Source organism: Mixophyes fleayi, chromosome 6, assembly GCF_038048845.1.
Source record: "Mixophyes fleayi isolate aMixFle1 chromosome 6, aMixFle1.hap1, whole genome shotgun sequence".
NCBI classification, from domain to species: domain Eukaryota; kingdom Metazoa; phylum Chordata; class Amphibia; order Anura; family Limnodynastidae; genus Mixophyes; species Mixophyes fleayi.
In genome coordinates, this window is record NC_134407.1 from 154,033,094 (window position 1) to 154,048,886 (window position 15,793).

The following is a 15,793-nucleotide window of genomic DNA, read 5'->3' on the forward strand; positions in this document are numbered from 1 at the left end:
CACACTTATCAATGTGTAGACTGGATACAGGGAATTATTGTTCAATATGATCTTTGACTGCCTACCATTGTTTTACTCACCTGAAAAAAAAAATTATTAGCAGAAGTCAGTATTATAGCAAATTGAGGGACATTATTATGAAGTGAGACACTCTAATTGGGCATCCTGTTGATGGCAAATCATCTAGCAATTCAAAACTTTTACTGTATTTTTGCAAGGATTATCCAAGTCTATGTTTTACTTATGACTTAGTGAAACCAACTATTTAATGACATGGCAATTATTTAAGACGAACGTTCATCTTTAAAATATGCGTAAAATGCAAAACAACTGGACTGTCCTGATGGGGAAATCTATAACAAAGAATTCTGATTTTTCTGGACTGCTGTGAGATTTTTATTATGTTCTTCTGAAAATAGGTTTTGCCCACAACCTAGCCAAAAAAAAACCCATTGATTGGCTTTTACAGATCTCATGTTAACTCATATAGCTATGGCCAAGTCTTCAAATGCAGTTATGCACAGTTTGGGAGTTACACTAAGGTCGGATGGCACAGTTGTTCTGACCCCACAGCCGTCCCAAGTATATTGTGACTATATTTGCAGGCCATCATTGCTGACTATACAAACCAGTGTTGAAATTCTATATGGCATTTTACTGAAGTTAAGGTGACTGATGAAGGTGATTTACACAGAACGATTTATCAAACTAAAGACATATTTTTTCATGATAATGCATAAAATGACTCCTATCTTTTACAGTCGCTGCACAAATAGGTATGACTGAGCAAACCAGAGAAATACACCATATGCTAGGTTATAAATAGCTAAAGCAGAAAATGTTATGTTTGTCTGTGCAAACTGATAAGCAAATACTGCTGTCTACATCCAGTAGGTACAAGTCAGGCTACCATTAATGTTACCATAGGATCCCGGGCTAACATGCTCTTCAATAGAATGAAATAGACTTATAGTTATAACATGCAGACAATTTAAACGGGCTTTAACCTCAAAAATGGCAACTTCTTTATAATACCTAGTATAAGACTTACAGAAGGGAAGGCTTTGTAAGGAGATAAAAACACATGAAGACAAAGAATGGTCTACTACATGGTGAGCAGATTTACTAGCACTATCACTAAAAATAGTTAAAGTCTTATAACAAGCATATTTTATACACTTATTAATAGTTTGGCAAACTAATATACACTTACATACACTCAAACAACACTCGAAAAATAGAGTACTAAAAGGTCAGTTACAAAAAAAGATGGGTGTATATCATCTAGAATAGGGGTTTACTAAGTATAAAATAAAGACCACATGTGTCCTACCAATGTTTTTTTCTACAGCAGCACCAATTTTGATAATGTCTCTGTAGTCCAGTTACTTCTAACCATCACTTTTGATAATTTCTTGTAGAGTTCGTGGGACAGACCACGCTAACTGTAAGCTGCTCTTGTATATAGTGCCTATAGAAAGTCATCATTACAGCAATGAAATTGATATAAATTAAATCAACTTTTCCAAGCTACATTTACACATTATGACCCTCAACATCACATTAAAAATAACCTCCACCTGACATCAACTGTAGTGTGTTTGATATCTTTATAAGAAACAGGCAGTTCCTTGAGGATTGTACTACTACATGTGCATGGGAAGGCAAAGACTTCAACAAGGTTGGAAATGTGTAGTGCATGGGAAGGAAAAGAATTCACCAAGAATTCACCAAGGTTGGAAATGTGTAGTGCATGGGAAGGCAAAGAATTCACCAAGGTTGGAAATGTGTAGTGCATGGGAAGGCAAAGAATTCACCAAGAATTCACCACGGTTGGAAATGTGCAGTGCATGGGAAGGCAAAGAATTCACCAAGAATTCACCAAGGTTGGAAATGTGTTTCCAAAACGGCTCTGGGATAAAGCTGTGGAAAGGCACAAGTTAGGAGGATACAAAAAGATGTCAAAGACTTTTTTCCCCAAATACAGCCAATTATGTTTTAATTGTTTGAAATCTTTGGAAATTTATCAGTGTGCCACTGAACTGCCATTTACATATCAGGAGAAAATCACAAAATGAGAAACGGACATTGTAAGAAATGTTCAGCCCGGGGAATTTTTATCAGACCGACCCATGAGTTTAGTAAATGAACACTCCCAGTTCAAGTTAAAATTAACTGGCATGCTTGTTTCCATTAACTGAGCCTCATTTTTCTTCGGACTGGGGCTACACTGTGGCATAGCACTGGCAAAAGCTAGGTAATAGGGGTACTGAGTGGGCTCTTAGAACAGCTGATAGAAATATATTCCTACCAAAAATCTACAAATAAAACATTGTTTGTATCTCACATAAAGAAACAGAAAACAAACATAAGAAACAGAAAACCCATCAAATATAAAAATCACAGATTGAGCCAAGTACATAAAGCATTATTTACGGATCTGCAGTGCATCTGTCATGTTGTAGCGTCATGCAGATATGTATACCCTTTTTTTACGGTAAGCGCAGGGATCTGTGTCACGATGGGAGGATCTGCAGGCTGGGCAGACCCTTGTGCCTTTAAATACACACAATGTAAAAATGTCATTATGCGGCACTCACACAATTAGGAGTCGGGATCACGTCACATGGAGTGTGCCATGTTTTCTGAGGTGTGCCTAGCAATTTAAGTAATGTCACTTTAAGAGATTCTAATGGACAAAAACACTTTACTTTCTGTGACATCATCACTGCGAAATTAAATGCAAATGAACTGCTTAGCTAGAGGACAATTTGTTTGCTTGTTGTGTCAGTCACAGCTGTCCTTTAGACTTACCAGACAAGTTGCCATGTTCAACCTGTAGTAGCTAATATATATTTCCTGTGCTGATTTTTGTCTCCATTTCCCCTAATGCTCTTAAGCCCAATCTTTATTGGTATTACATTTATTACTTACAGCAGACGACTTGGCAACCATAATATGAGTCTTATCTGCCAATGACATTCTGGTAGAGGATTATTCTGCAGAACATGTATCTAAAAAGTTCCTGCTGTCACCAAGGGCCTGATTCATTAAGGAGTAAATAGCTATAAGTTGCATATAATGCACAAAATTACTCATTTACACAATTACTCTGTGCATGCCCAGAACTGGACCATAAGCCAAAGAATGCAGAAAAGGACCCTTACTACAGCTAGGGGCGGAACGGGGAGGGGATTGGGCGTACATAAATAGTCAATGTACAGTTGGGGACGTGCCAAGCTCAAGCGCACGCAGCGCGTCAGTATTAATCTTTGGGCATCTCAACGGCATGTGCTTTTCAGTCGTATCACTTGCACCAGCTGCAGGTCTGGTGTAAGTGCCAATTACTAGCGATAATGGCTGTGTATGCATGCTATTACATGTGTTTGCAATCAGGAGCAACTGTAAAAATGTAAAATGTATTTTAGATACAATAGACATTAAGAACATCTGATTAAATGTTATAGAATTTTTTTTTTGTCATTAATGACTATATTATTAACAAGTGACAATAATTTAAAAAAATTGTCTGTTAGAGCAAAGTGGACCTAGACATATCTTCAGATCCACTCAGTTTTTGCGGTTGTTAATGAATCAGGCCCATGTATCCATATACAAAATGGCACAGAACATTATTTTCTAAATGCTCTCTTTAAAAGCACAATGCAATTAATTTTTATTTTAATAAACCTATTGTTATCAAATTTAGGAGAGACAGTACTGATTTGAGGGGCCTGATCCACCATCCCGACAGTAGGAATGTTGGGAGGTATGTCCTGTAAACTGCAAATCTGCATAGATGCTCATGGCTATGCATAGGGGTTTTTGTCATCAATAATTTTTATTAAAATTTATTGAAAGGTATACAGCGGAACAAAAATGAAGGAGAAAGTAAAACAGATAGGACATAAGGGGGAATCCCCACATGGGGATGGGAGGGGAGTTACTCAGAGGGAGTGTCACAGTCAAAATAACATGAGGATACTGAAGCACAGAGCGAAATATAATGTACCACAGAAGAGTAGAGAAAAAAATAGAAGAAACATGGCACAATATCAGACTATAACAAGTATGCTTGAGTAAACAGGGAAAACGAGGGGATTCGAGTAATGCAAAGGGAGTGGTACTCAAGGGCGAAGCCAAGTCCCGTTGAGCTGAGCATGATCCGTCTGTAATATACTCATGCCATTTAAACCATTTCATAATCGGAGCTGATGCAGATGTGGAATAGGGCATATCTAGTCTTCATGTCAAAACTTTACTGGATATTCGCAACAATCTTAGAGGAGGTGGGGCTGGAGTATTCCAGTTTTGGGCTCTCGGCTCTGGCCGCAATTAAGATATGCCCCAAGACATATCTATCATGCTGTGGGACAGATGCTGGATAAACATGAAAGAGTACTAGACCAGGCTCCGGGACAACAGTATGTCCAAGCACGGAAGATATTACATAGAAAACTTCTCTCCAAAGTGATTGAATAAGCAGGCAGAATAAAAAGACATGGAATATGTCAGCCATTCCCAGTGTATCTGGGAAGGGACCTTGGAAGACAGAACCATAGAGTGAAAGTACTGATACCAAAATGTGATCCCTCCCCTACTGGCACCTTTTGTCAGTCTGTCTACCAGGGGGCAGGGGTTAAACGCAGAGAATGAGGGAGAAGGCCGTGACCCAGTGTCTGATTTAAATGTATATATTGATGTGTTTGACTGGGGTATCAAATTTGTCCTGCAGGAAAGCAAAAGAGAGAAGGAGATCTTGGGCAAATAGATCTTTTAAAGAAAGCAACCCCATGGCACACCATGTGGACAAGTTCAAATTAGGTATAAGCTTGTACAGAGCTTGGAGAGACAGGTTGTGAGGGAGGAGAACCCATTCCTTTTGCAGCCCAATCAGCTTGTCCCAGACATCTGAAACAGAAAGAAGACTACGAGTAGATGGAGAGCAGCACCCTTGGGAGTCCAGAGCAGGTTGGCTAAAGGAAAGTCTGGGCATGCAGCAATTTTCTTTCGAGGTCTACCCATGATTTAGAGGTGGGGGGGGGTAACCAGTCTCGATGGTGTGTCAACATACAAGCCTCCTAATATTGTACCAAGGAAGCATTAGAACCGATCCATCGTTTGGGGACGGTGCGTAAAATATATATTAAGGGATTAAGGCGTTTTTAGACTTCCAATTATTTTTTTCCGGAGAGACTTAGGGGGTGCCTCTGATTTGGGAGTTCCAGGTTGGTTAATTGAGTCTAGATTATTTTGGTGATGGAGGTACTGTCTTTTCAGGTGGGAACCTATCTGAATGGCCTTACCAGGAAGGATTGCTTTTAGAGTACACCAAGATGTGAAAATAGAGGTGTCTTCTGGGTGATTAGTTTGGGTGCAAAGGGTCAGGGCTTCCGAGAGGGTGGACTTAGGTTCCAGAGAGGAGAGAAGGTAAGATGGCATTCTCCAGGGTCTAGGGGGGACCTTGGTCTGATGGAGGTTCCAAGACCATTCTCTAGATGCCTGGTCTCACCATGTGATGGGAAGGATATTGGTGGAACCAGTGTGTTGTAGGGTCCATTTGTCTGATAAAATCATGTCAATACTACAAGTTATGGACCACTGAATAATAGGTAGTCCCTTTTACAGGTAGAATTGACCTTTCACAGATCATACAAATCTCTTTCCACCAACAACTTGCAAAACACAAGCCAGGGACCAGAATTAACAGCAGAATTATCCTGGATAGGGGTATATAACTTATCTAGTTTAGGGGCTAGGGTTAGATTGAAGTCCCCCATCATGACCAGGTGGCCCTTTTGCACCTTGTAAACATCCTCGCACAATGATTTAAGGAAGGGAATCTGTCGAGAATTAGGGTTCATAGAGAAATTATAGTCACCGCTTTATCCTCTAGGGCTCCCGCAAGAATCAGAAATTGTCCCTCTACTGTCACCTGGGGATTAAATTTGAAGCAAGCACTAAACAAAATAGCCACCCCATTCTGTTTAAATAGGCCATTTGCTGTATAACAAACAGGGCATCTAGGATCTTGGAGTAGGGGTGGGGGCCTGAGAGGAGAAATGCGTTTCCTATAAGGCAACAATATCAGCCCTACATTTGTGAAAGGTGGTGAGAGCTATCCGGCATTTGTTGACGGAGTTAAGGCCTCTAACATTCAAGGAAAAGAATTTAACCACCACTTAAGTACCACAGGGGAGAAGATTCAGAGTACGGGCAATGTATCCATGACATACAGTAACTGAAATAGTTAACATTTGGGGCGCAGCAGGGCAACTCCCATACTACAAAAAGTTATGGTAAAACATACAAATCTCAGCAAGGTACAGAGATACAGAAAGACCAGCGTGATCAAGAGGCATGATAACATACATGTTACAAAAATATTAGCAAATATAATAAAACAATGAAATCTGTACAGGAACAAGACTGAAAGAGGCACTTCAACACCATGCCAACCAACAGGGGGCGTGCAGCCCCCCGCAGGCTGGCATGACTGGACATGGACCAAGGGCTACCATACTCGTGGGGCAGTGAATTCAGTACATAGGAGTAAGACTGGAAGCCTGTATAACTTTGGGGGCACTTCCGGATAACAAATAATAAAATTCTTATTTTTAATAGGTATGCGTTAAAAAGAAGAAATGGAAAGTGTCAGATTTCTGGAGCAAAATAATTAAAAACTTACAGAGTTAAAATGTGCTTATTGTGAATTAAAAATGCAAGATAGTGTTGCATGGCTTTGCTGCCTCTATACAAATCAGAGTATATTCCTATGATAAGGTTTATATATAGTCCGCTGTTAATAACAAACTCTTGTGGTGAGAAAAATATAATTATAATATGATACCACTAAAAAATATATTAATTCTACTCTCTGATAGAAATGAGAGGTTTAAATTTCTAAAAGTAGACAATTCTACTCACAAAAGACAACGTTGAGTAAGCTATGTGTGAGGTGCTAAAATAGAGGATAGATGAAATTATATCCTCCTGATTATTTCTACTAGATTGTAATATATGTGAAGAGTCCCTGCCTATTATAAGCTGGGGTATGATCGGAAAATAGAGAAATTCCTGAGTAACAATAGGATACTATGGCACCATAAAAAAGAAAGCTTGGAGTGTCTAAAGTGAGACGCCAGATATCCTGTATTGTGGGCGCCAAAATAGAGATTAGCTGTGTAATAACCTCCAAAATATATCACCTATATCGTAGATATGTGAGAGGTCCCTGCCTATGATAAACTGAGGAACGATCAAAAATTAGGTGAAATGGCAGATATAGTGCATAATAAAGGCAAGCAGAGCAGTAGACGCCAATGTGCGTTTCACTTGGGAGATTTTGTAAGGTTTGAAAAGCTCATTAGCGAAACTCGCGATGGCGTTTTCTGCTCTGCTGCCTCTATTATCCGTCATGGTCAGGATATAAGTCAAACATGGGAAACTGCACGGCCAGAGAGACACACAAAGAAGAGAACAAGAATGAGAAAAAGATGAGAAAAAAAAGAATCATGTATACAAAATACATGAACAAGAACAAAGCCCATAGCAAAGCATGGAGCCTCAGTCCTTCCCAACGTGTGTCAATTCCGTATGTTGAGGAGACTTCCCTGCAAAGAAACCAGAGGAGAGAGGTATCTGCCATTACTCCAGGAGTTTGGAGCTGGCCTTGATGGACGAGATTACATAGATGGATCCCTTGTAGTGAACCAGTAGTTTAACAGGGAAGCCCCATTGGTAAGAGATGCCGTGGGCCTGTAAAGCCACCGACATCAGTTGTAAGGTGCGCCTCTTATTGATGGTGGTCAGAGAAAGGTCCTGGAAAAGTTGAAGATCTCCAAGGGTGTCTGCATTACTGGAGTTTCGTACAGCCTGAAGTATAGCCTCCTTTATGTGAAAAAAGTGAATCTGGAGGAGACTGTCCCTGGGGTAGTTTCCTGACGCGCAGCGTGAGCGTGGCAGATGATAAATGCAGTCTATGAGAAAGTCTTTATCATCCGCAGAAGGTAATAGTTTCCAAAATAGAGAAATAGCATACTCCTGCAAGTTGGATTTAGACACAGATTCCGCGATTCCCCGGATTTTGATGTTGTTCATGCGTGATCAGTCCCCGAAGTCCACCATTTTATCCTTCTGGAAGTTGACCTCAGTTTGGAGTTGGTTATGAGAAGAAAGGAGGTCATTGTGAGAGGCAACCAGCTCGCCTATTTTGGTCTCTAGGTGGTCAGTACCGTCTCCCAGCTCAGCAGCATCAGTTTTCAGGTCCCCAAGTGTGGCTCTCAATTTGTTGGAAAGGTTGAACAGCAGTGAGAATCTGATGCAATGGGTGGACAGTAAGGTGGGCTTCTAGCTCGACATCAAGGCCCAGCTCAGAGTGGGGTTTTTAGAGAAGGGGAGGGGAGTAAGAGTAAGGGATGATCTAGCACTTCAGAAGTGCTACACACGTCCTGAGGTTGTGGTCATGGGCTCATTGTGATGTGAACACATCGCCATTGAGATGTGACCATACCCGATTAGCAGTAACGTGCCCAAAATATCCCATATTAATAAGTTAAAGATGTTAGAAAACATTTTAAAAAACATTTAGCCAGGTCACGCATATCTACTCCGACTGGCGCTGTGAATCTACAAGTTAGCTTGCTCAGCAGCCTCTGCAAGATTTTAATAATAAATTATGGCCTTACATTTTTTAATATAAACCACCCCCTCATATGCTGTTGTCAGCCTATTTGTCACTCTGATTGCTACACACTTTGTCCCCACCGATTGCCCTCTATTACGCCAGTTCATGCGGATGTTATGCATGTTCTGTCGCTATCCAATAATGATTGTCGAATCTCGATTTGTGTTTCCAATGCACAAATATTTATTCTCAAAAAGTAGCAGAATAATTCAAGTGAAATAATAATAAGTACAGCCGTTACTTATCGCAGGCGCTCTGGATCCAGTGAACAGTCATTCAGGTCTGAAGTCTGTGGTCGATATAACTGAACACTAGATGAAAGCTACTGCTTATATGCAAACAGAAATATAGTAAAACAATGCAGATGGTATGGCTTGCTTCTATTGGTCCAAGCTTCAGGAAGGTCCAGGGGGTTGCAGATCATAGGCCAGTTCAAACTAAAGACTCCAAAGGTGGGGGTCATCTCTCCAGGGGATGTGCTCCTTTCTTCCCGCCAAGACTCCAGTTACAACTAGTCTATTAGCATTTTATAGTCAGCATCATATTAAAGGTTTATTCCCTAACATCAATAACTAGAGTATGCAATGTGCAATCTCTTCGCCGAATGCACCGGACAGCTGCTGATGTAAAGGGGATTAATATGATATGAGACATGACACATTTCCTTTAACCTGAACCCTATGTATCACTAATATGCATATAACTTATATTATTACACATAAACACTACTATATTTCAACATAAATAACTATGTGTTGCAACTACGATCAATGTGTACTATTTACAAATGTGTGTGTTTGTGCGAATGTATACAAAAGTGTAAAAACTGTTATTGTCACGTGTTGTGGCTGGATACGCCCTTCCACGCCGTAGCGTGCTCTACGCATAATTTCAGACAAAGACAATCAAGTTTGCTCGACATTAATTTAAATGACTTTATCCAATTTGCTGACTTCGACACGGACTATGAAAGACTGCCTGTACTTGGCATTGCGGCCTATTATAAAGCAACGATTCTCTCAGAGGTGAGGTGAAAAATGTTGGCAAGTATGGGCTAATCTGAAGTGATACCATAATGTAGGGGGGTTCTGAGCAACAGGAAAGGGAACACCTAATTGCGATAGATGATTTTACAAAATAAACCCTATATCCATATATTAATAAATTCTAGTTCAACTGTAAATCGCAATGTAAAAGTAAATCTGTGCAGTATTTGTGTACTACATGCAAAACAGGATGTTTTTCCCCTGCAGGCAAAAAATAATTGTATTTGCTCTCCTTGCATCTCAAACATGGTTTGTCCAGGTGCAAATTTGCACCCTTTAGCTTGATTTGCTCCTAAATCTAAATCATACTTGCCAACTCTCCAGGAATAACAGGCAGTCTTCCGGACTCCCGGGATAGTCTCCTAATCTATCTGATAAGGTAAGTAAAAGGCTCAGCAAAGTAAACAGAGATAATGGGCAAAGAACAGACAGCAGCACTGAACACGTCCCTGGGTGTCACTACTTATGCCAATGGGTGTGGCTAGACACACCCCTTTGGCAAAGCAGGACACGCCCCCTTCAACGGAATGCTGCTTAGGTCTTACTTGAGGAATCTCCCTGAAATTATTGGCAAGTATAATCTAAATGAGGCCCTATATGGGAAACCTATTTCTTGGTGCATTTCTACCAATGTAACAAAATAATTCACATGTATGATAGTAGCATGTAACAAACATAGTGCTGAGCCCCTTACCCTCATGATTAATTTAACTTAATACACACCGAAAAAATTAAAAGTTGAAAAGAATAAGGGGGTGGTCCTAATGTAGTAAACGGAACCTCACTGTCAGGTTTTTACTAAGCCACCAAACAAATTTTCATGTCATCCCACAATCCCACAATAGGTCACTCAGAGGAGTACATATAAAAGTTCAATGTGGGCATGCACTTATTTTTGTGCTTTTGCTAAAAAAAAAAAGAAATCCTCTTCCTTCCTGCATGTATTGTGGTTCATTAAAGATCTTCTGTGAGTTTCTTTTTGGGTTTTATTGTAGTAAATTATTTAATTAAAATTATTCTTTATGTGCTGTACTCCCCACAATTTTTATTACTCCCTATAACATGTCAACCAATACTTTTAAATAGTGAAACATGCAAAGTGTACAAATACACACTGCCCCCCACTCCCCAATCATCCATACAACATGTAAAATATATACATCTCAGTATTTAAAGGGATGAATTAGAAACCATTTCACAAGCTATAGGAGGAAACACACAATGAAAGCCCTGAAGGCAAATGGAATTCAAATCGATCCACTGTACTTCCTGAGCAGAACGACCTGATAACAGCATCCTGGGGTGGTCTGCTATTATTGCCATTAAATTAAGCTACTTCATTGATTTCACTATAAAATAATAGGAAACCTCTGATGCTCACAGCTTTTAGAAAATATTCAATAGAGATCAGAACACAACAGGGAGTGCCTACTTGTATATAAGTGAAGATTGACAATGTTGTAATTAAGAGATCTTTCAATCTGTGCATTAAATTAGTACCAAGAGAGAAACAAAAATCTTTGCCAGATCTGATGTGTTTTAAACCAACAAATTAATTAACTAAATGAATCCGCTGCAATAATATACAGTAGCTATGTTAATATACAATAGCTATGTTAATAATTTACAGCGACACTAAAGCAAAACATGACATCTTATAGTGTACATGTCACCTACACACATTGGCGGCAACCATTTTGTGGGCTGAACCCATAATTATAGGAATGCATCATCATCATCATTTATTTATATAGCGCCGACATATTCCGTAGCGCTTTACAATTGGGGACAAACATAATAAACTAATAAACTGAGTAAAACAGACAAAGAGGTGAGAAGGCCTTGCTCGCAAGCTTACAATCTATGGGATCCCATCCCTTTACTTGGAACTAATGACAGTGAGGTCAGGTTAGATCCTCTTTGGCAGAGGTCTGACCTGACCCCACAAGACCCCTCAGCTAGGCATCGGCTAATGTAATACAATAATTAGAAGAAAACATATAATATACCTACATTTTCAGAAAACGTAAAGTTTATGGGGATGGGTCAAAATCAAATTTAAACAAAAAAAGATAAAAAAAAATAAAAAAATATCCTGTCACTATTATAAAGTCTTTATAAGCTTTCCATCACCAAGCTGTCCCATGTAAATTAATGTTAATTTATAATATTAATATACATATATTAATAAATATAATTATGGAAATAAAAATGGGATTATGATTATTTAAAAAACAAACAAACAGGCAAATAATATTGAACAGCCACCTGTCCCTGTGATTTTGAGGGTTGGTACACAAAGGTATTGAAAAGTGCTAGTTGAAGCGTAGAGAAAACCTTGTACTTTCCCTCACTTTAACGGTGTGTTCTCAAACCTTCCCTGCAGCACAGTGTACTATGTATATGTGCATTGCACTGAACGTCCCCATGCAACGCTAATGCATTTCACTGAGCATTAACGCTCAGTTGACATGCATCTAAGTGAATGCTTGTGAGAAAGTTTGTGTTTTGTATTCACTTACATTATTTTTTAACTATCGGCGTCAAAACTCCTTTAATATGCTTTAAAAATACACATTACACGCATTAATAATGCCTATGTGTAAGAGGCCTAATACAGGGGCCTAACATTTTTGGAAGCATGTACATGTAAGATGAGGAAATTAGATTTGCCATAGGTGACATCTATCTATACATCACATGCTAGTAAAAAGGATTTAATTTAGTATGATATTTTCAGTCAATACAGAGAACGAGGTCATAAGGGTCAGCCATTTATACTCCCAAGTCTAAGAATTCCTTATCATTAAATATGGCTTATGATTCTTGCAATCTCAACATTATATCATGCAAAAAGAGGTATACACACACAAAAATGCATGTTCAATGTATAATAGCAACAAAAATTAATTCAGACTGAAAAAAGACTAGCTTACAGCCTTATTAAGCATGACCCCAGGCATGATTTCCCACTATGGCATTTATTTGTTTCAGTCAAGTAGGAAAGTAAATGATCATAAAGATGTTTGCATATAAATCTAGTGCCCACATAAAGCCTATAATAATAACAACAGTATTATTATACTGCCATGATTGGCAATTTGCATACAAGTAACATTTTCAGAATGTACATGTCCTTGTGAAGTCTATTTTACACTGATTTGTCCTTGATGCTTTAGAGAATGTGTCATATAATGTATGTAACCGGCAGATCTATAGGGGAGTACAATAATAAACACAAACAGCACACCCCCTGTACAATGCAGCATATGCATCTTTCTACAGCAATAAATATATATAAGTACAGCTTTTTTTTTCTACCACATGTACTGGCAGTAATCTTGCCTATTATTGCAGCCTGCAATGTAAGTGATGCTGTTTCAGTGATAGTAATGGACCCCGCCGTTTATACAGTCAGTGCATGCCCTCACCTTCTGCGAGCTGAATGATTGTGTCCAGTGATACAAAACCAGCCTGTCCTTGGATTTGAGGCTTGGGTTAGCGGCTTCAGAATCTTCCTCACCCTCATTTGTTTTCCCTGCATCGTTCTCTAGAGCTGAAATAGGCCACCAGCTGCAATTTGTGGGAGTAAGATTGCTGGCAGTCGCCATGACAGCCGGAGACAGAAGAAAGGAGACAGCTAGAGAGCTGCTGCTGCTCCAGCGAAAGCATCACATGGCTTCTGTGGACATCACCACTAGCAGAGAGCCTCCGTCCTATTACTCATCACATCAGGTGCTGAGGGAAAGACTGACAGATAAATGCAATCATCCTTAACAGCTTGTGCTAGAACATCAGGAATCTCCCTCTGATATTAAGTAACCACTGCATTGATGGCTTGTGTGTGATAAATTACGGTGCGTAAGAATATCGGCCTAATTACTAGTAACTCAGCAAAAATATAGGACGCAGCATTCAGCAAAAGGTCACATCTGCATTTGTCCTTTCATTATTGTAAGGCTGCAAACGTTTCATTTTCGTTTGAATTAAATACTTTTACTTATGTTGGATATGCACTATTAGAAAAATCAAATTATAAGTAATTATGCACTGAAATGCTTAATGAAGTATGCTGATATCTGGAAGATAGAAACATCAGGTTTAAAATAAAGCATTTTTAACATTTATTTGGAAAACTGGATTGAACTTGAGGAATAATATAAAAATAATAAATTGAGTTGAATTTAAGATGTGTACAAAGTATCTCAGCTCCTGGGGAGTTATTACATGCCCAGAAGAAATACATTAAATATTTATATTACAGGAGTGTGACTTCAGCGATTATTATTTGAAATCACACTACGAGTCAAATAGGGACACAGTTTTGCATGATCACATATTAAAGCCTCTGTTGACATGGAAATATGAAGGATTTCATCTTGTAAATCTTGTAAATGCAAGATATTGTTAAATATACTCTAAAGATATATCTAATCCTAAAAATGCAGAGATAGGTAACTATTCCCAGCAAGTCCTGCCAGACAATCTAGAGGAACCCTAAAATGACTGCTACCATGCAGTATCAAATTCTTAATCCCTACAGGACCGGAGGTGGTTTATACTTCTAAGACCAGATCCATTTTCATGGTGTCATGTTGCATTGGTTTTGCAGGGAATCTACGTAGCCAAGCAAATTTTATATTGCCTTTTCAGAACATATAGATGATGTTTGTTAACATATTGAAATATATAACGTTTTATTTTAGGTCCATTAAAAATACACTTTTCATAATTTACCATAGTTACTTTTACAGAAGTACAACTTCAGCCCCTTCCCCTTCTGCATGATTATATTTTAAAACATCACTCTGCCGAATGGCATTTCCAGATCTGACATCTGTAAATGTCAGTAAGTGTAAACAGGTTAAGTAGCCAAAATCCCACTACGACTATTACCCTGTACTCTCACAGTACCTCTAACAATCACTAATTCAGCTTGTGCCACAACCCTGTAGTCCTCAGAACAGAGCTGGATTATGGGTGAAGCAACAGGGGCATTCATCCTGCACCCCCCACACATCAGGGGAACCCCACAAATTTCCCCCTCTGCCTCCTGCTTCCCCCATCTGGAGCCGCAGCACAGCATGCAATGTATTATGAGAGCTGTACCTCTGGTTCTGCAGCACCGCACCAAACCCCTGTTAAAGGATGAATAATGAATGACCCCTTCTATATGGAGGGAATGCATATTTACACTGTTAATGTGTGGAAAACAGATCAGCTTGCAGGCCATGTTGGGTGTCTCTGACATGATCTACCTGCAGACAATTTTATTGCCAGAAGCCCTAACAAACCTTGACTTGCTCTCCTTCAGAACACTATCCACCATAGTCGTTTACAAAATCTTAAGACTTCAATGCAAGTGCTGGATTTTGACTATAGGGGTTCCAACTTTGACTTTTCCTAAATATACATATCCTATGTAATACCCCATTCATACTGCACCAAAATTCCGGGTTTTTACCGGGGCGAGCTCAAATGACCCGGGTCTTGGTGCAGTATGAATGGTACAAGTCAAAAATCCAGGATTTATCGAGGGGTAATTCCCGGGTCGGACCCGGGTTGCACCATTCATAGTGCAGGCAACCCGGGTCCGCACAGAAAACAAGCTGATTGGCTTTCTGCCTGTCTCTGGAGGATGATGTCACAGTGTCAACACTGCAATGACCTGTAATGCTCACAATATTTACATTAACTGCATACATAAAACCAGGGAAAAAAAATACGAAAGGAAAACAACAGTATGGACTGAAACAACTACTTCTATCATCCACACTATAAGAAACAAACGAAAGAGAAAGGTCGCACATACTTTACATAGGTGACTAAAGTAAAGTACGGAGCGGTGAGCAGTACAGAACGGAATTGGTGGAAACACTGAAGAAATGTCTGATTGTTTACAAATGATACAATGGAACAATAAAAATTAAAATATCTTATAAGATACACTCACACATCTTTATGGACAAAACAGCAGAAAAGCAGACTATTACAAAAAAAAAAAATGTTTTCAGCCAATAAAAACTGCTCTGGTGATGACTCCCACAAATTGCCAGGGAAA

General features: G+C 39.2%; 1 protein-coding gene across 1 annotated transcript in view; it reads right to left on the minus strand.

Annotated features, from left to right (window-relative positions):
- The window catches only part of GDAP1L1 (ganglioside induced differentiation associated protein 1 like 1), a 51,731-nt gene extending 38,193 nt beyond the window's left edge, over nt 1-13,538 (minus strand). The window contains exon 1 of the mRNA XM_075176825.1: nt 13,164-13,538. Within this exon, the coding sequence (XP_075032926.1) occupies nt 13,164-13,343 (180 nt within the window). The 5' untranslated portion in view covers nt 13,344-13,538. The remainder of the gene's footprint in view (nt 1-13,163) is intronic.
- Between the last annotated feature and the right edge of the window lie 2,255 nt (nt 13,539-15,793).